The 4,465-nt window shown below is 34.8% G+C and overlaps 1 protein-coding gene across 1 annotated transcript; it reads left to right on the top strand.

Annotated features, from left to right (window-relative positions):
* Positions 1 to 3,074: 3,074 nt before the first annotated feature.
* Positions 3,075 to 3,961, top strand: LOC112501115 (protein PELPK1-like). Its single transcript, XM_025104773.1, has one exon. The coding sequence runs from the start codon at positions 3,098 to 3,100 to the stop codon at positions 3,764 to 3,766; it is 669 nt and encodes a 222-aa protein (XP_024960541.1). The 5' UTR covers positions 3,075 to 3,097; the 3' UTR covers positions 3,767 to 3,961.
* The last annotated feature ends 504 nt before the right edge of the window (positions 3,962 to 4,465 follow it).

Here is a 4,465-nt window from a genome sequence, read left to right as displayed (position 1 = left end):
TTTTAAAATACCAAAAATATCCTTGCATTAATATTTTAATTCAAAATTGCCAAAATTATAAATTTTCTAATTTATCTATTGATTTGTGGTTAATATTGATTCTCACAGTTACCACAAACTAATTAGTTCTCATTTGATTAGGCCCCTATATATATATATATATATATATATATAGATAGATAGATAGATTAGTTTATAATTGTGAAACTTCTTAACGTGTATTTTTTGTTTCACAGTGAGAACAAAAAAAATTCATTTGCATTTTTTTCACAATGTGAAAACAATCATATATGAAAAAAATACATATATCATGGTCTTTATTGGAAAAAATTTAAATAATAATAAGATTGGTTCTCATGGGTTTTGAACACTTTTATAGTGATCATTTAATTATTTTCACACACAGACACCCATATATATATAGAGATGAAGGATCATGTGAGAAAAAAAAAAGTGAGAAGTGTAAGAAGAGATCTCCATCCTTGATCACTTTTAATCTCATGTCTACCCATGAATTACGCTTTAGAAGGGAATTAAACCGATGCATTTTGGTGTATCTCATTAGTGTTGATCTTCAATTAAGATTGATTCAAGGGTGAAGATCCCTTCTTAACCTTGTCACTGGAAACCAACTCTATATATACATGTGTGTGTGTGTGTATATATATATATATATATATATATATATATATATATATGGGCAAGTTCATTTGTTAACCCAAATTATTGTGTTAACTTTGTTAACCAATCTTGACAATTGATCTTTGAAATTTGTGGCTAAGATCTTTCATGACATAAAGTGTAATAAATTGCACATATAGACAAGGTACCATAAGTGAACAATATTTACAAGGGGTATTTTGGGAAAAGATTTTAGTTGTCCATTAATGACAATGAGATGTTATGTAATTACCCATTAATAGCAATGAAATGTTTTGTACTGTCCATTGATAACAATGTCGGGAATTAATCTCGCCATCGAATCAAAACCAACAGCAAGATCTTCGACACCAAATTTTTCTACAGTTTTTTTGTGTTAATGGTTCATATATGAACAAGTATTCGATATTTATGGGAATTGTTCATGTGTGAACATGGGTGTATATGAAAAAAAAGTTGTAAATGACATAAGTGTGCATATATGTCAATCTGTGTTTGTATTTGACACAAAGGTTCATATATGTCAATTTGTATTCGTGAATGACACAAGGGTTCATATATGTCGAGTTGTGTTCATATGGTTGTACGAATGTTCATGTATGTGAATTTGTGTTCATATGGTCACACATGTTCATCATCTTTCATATGATCACTTGGGTTAATATGTGTTAATATTATACCAACTGTACATATAGGTAAATCGGTTTTCGTAATTGACCAAGTGTTTATATATGTCAATTTGTGTTCGTAATAGACACAATGATTCATATATGTCGAGTTGTGTTTATATGGTTGTACGAATGTTCTCATATATGTCGAGTTGTGTTTATATGGTTGTGAATTTATGTTCAAATGCTCGTAGGTAATGCTATCAGCGAGGGATCAACGAGGGATATCAACGACGAATTTGTGAGAGATACTTTCAGCGACGGATCAACAAGGAAATATATCAGCGAGGGATCTTTCAGCGACGGATCTGCGAGGGATCTTTCAGCGACGGATCATCGAGGGAACTTTCAACGACGAATTTGCAAGGGATATTTCAGTGACGGATCAGCGAGGGAATTTTCAAGGACTTTCAGCGACGGATTTTCCCTCACTAATCCGTCGCTAATTTGTATTAATCTATGAAATAAATTTTTTGAAGTTAGACATAATTCATGTATTTATACGTTCAAATGAGAAGCTAAATATTTTGTGAGAAGACGAGAAGTGTGATATCATATATGACACACAAGCTTAATCATATATGATTAAACACACCCAAAGGCCGTGTAATCATATATGATATCATAATTCTCGCTTTCTCAAAAAATGTTTAACTTCTCGCATTATTCTTCCTTTATACAAGGAAGGTTCAAATAAAGAAAAAAAAATTGAATGTAAACGTAAATGATTCATATGTGAATCATGACCTGTAAATATGAAAAAGGAAATTCATTGAAAGATATATATATGTGAACCCATGTTCGTTTACGTACCTCTTTACCAATTATTCACACATGAAAATTTATATACGAACTCATGTTTCCTTTTATCAATGATTTTTATAAGAATCATTTATTTTTACGTTCTCTGTTATTTGAACCTCTACACACATATAAACTATCTAACTAATACAAACTATATAAACTAGTCTCAACCATTCATCAAGTCTAATAAATATTTTGTTTCGTAAATATAACTCGGTTATTTTTTATCTAAACCGTTAATCATAATTAACGAAAGTTCATCATCTTCTATAAATAAATATATCCATAATAAATTAACTCTTATTATTCTCATAAATATCTCACAATAGTAAGAGACTATTTCATTAATATGGGTGTGGTGAGTCCAATCACACAAGAACCAACATCCGTGATTATATTGAAGAGATTGTCGATATTGATCGAACTGGCTATATAAATATAAAAATGGGAAGACAACACTTGCGACAATTTACGACAATGAGTGGAATTGTGTTTAAAAAAAGTCAAATTATGATATAATAAACAGAGAATATTTAGAGTGTAATATAAGAAACTAAAGAAGAGATTCAAAGACATTTACAATTAGTTCACAAAAAGGAAAAATTAATCAAACAATAAAATAATGAAGCAATGTGGTTAGAGTTTGCTGAACAACAAAAGTTGAACAGCGTCATGTACGTAGTTCAACAAAGAATAACACAGTAATTAATTAAGTGACTTAATTATAATCAGACATATGATACTAAAAATAGGACAGTGTACATGCAAGTCTAAGGTAGAGATGAGAAGTTGAACTAAAAATGCCAATTTCTTTGTCATTCCCACCAACTCATCATCAGTGGGTCCCTCTTCTCCATGACTCAATCTTCTATATAAATCCAAATCCACAAACATATATTCCCAATCCAACTCAAACACCTTCTTAGTTATATATTGATCGGCTTCATCAATCCAACGCAATCTCAATGGCTAATTCCTATCTCATTTCCTTCCTACGACTCATACTAGTTTCAATCACTTTAGCGTCAATAAGTGGTGGGATGATCACTAAGGCACGTAACCTTTTGGAGATACCTGAGGTTCCAAAGCCTGAACTTCCAGAGATTCCGAAGCCCACTCTTCCTGAGCTTCCGAAGCCCACAATTCCTGAGATTCCAAAACCCACACTTCCCGAGCTTCCGAAGCCCACACTTCCTGAGATTCCAAAACCCACTGTTCCTGAGATCCCCAAGCCCACAGTTCCAGAGATCCCGAAACCCACAGTTCCTGAGATCCCGAAGCCCACAGTTCCTGAAATTCCAAAACCCGTACTTCCTGAGCTTCCAAAACCCACTCTTCCTGAAATTCCGAAGCCCACACTTCCTGAGATTCCAAAACCCACTGTTCCTGAGATTCAGAAGCCCACACTTCCTGAGATCCCCAAGCCCACTGTTCTTGAGATCCCGAAGCCCACAGTTCCTGAAATTCCAAAACCCGCACTTCCTGAGCTTCCAAAGCCGGAGTTGCCTACTTTGCCCAAACCAGAAGTACCAAAGGTGCCAGAAATCCATGACCTTCCTAAGCCCACCTTGCCCAAACCAGAAATACCAGAGTTGCCCAAGGACTTCCCTAAACCTTCTCTACCCCATCCTTAGAGACCTACTTTTGTGAAAGCTTGTGATGTATTCGCTACTACTAATGTTACTTCCAAGAGATTCTTCATTTAGAGTATTCCCTAAATATTGAATGATTATTTATGTGTGGTCTGTTGTTCTGTCGAACAATTTATGTATGTTGAATTTATGCACCTTGATTATATTATACTCTACTGATAGAGTAGCGTTGAATCAATTTGACTTCATCTCCTTTTGGCAACTTAATTTGCATGATAACAAGAAATAAATCCATGACTAAAAGGTTTTACTCTATAAAAAATGAAAAGATCAAATAATATTCATATCTAGTTTAAAGGAAAATAATGACAAATCAAGGATGGTCAGTGTTGTACACTACTAGAAAACCAGGTATCAGCGACGACTATCAGCGAGGGAATTTTTCCCTCGCAGATCAGCGAGGGAATTTTTCCCTCACAGATCAGCGAGGGAATTTTTCCCTCGCAGATCAGCGAGGGATCAGCGAGGGAAATGACAAAAAACACATTCCCTCGCTGATCAGCGAGGGATCAGCGAGAGAATTTCCAAAAAACTCATTCCCTCGCTGATCCCTCGCTGATCTGCGAGGGAAATGTTCCCTCGCAGATCCCTCGCTGATCTGCGAGGGATCTGCGAGGGAAGTTCCGAAAAAACTAATTCCCTCGCTGATCTGCGAGGGATCTGCGAGGGAAGTTCCGAAAA

The sequence above is a fragment of the Cynara cardunculus genome (assembly GCF_001531365.2).
Source record: "Cynara cardunculus var. scolymus isolate 2C chromosome LG 17, CcrdV1, whole genome shotgun sequence".
In the NCBI taxonomy this organism is placed as follows: Eukaryota; Viridiplantae; Streptophyta; class Magnoliopsida; order Asterales; family Asteraceae; genus Cynara; species Cynara cardunculus.
Note: the sequence above shows the minus strand (reverse complement) of the source record. Positions and strands in the feature narration are given on the sequence as shown.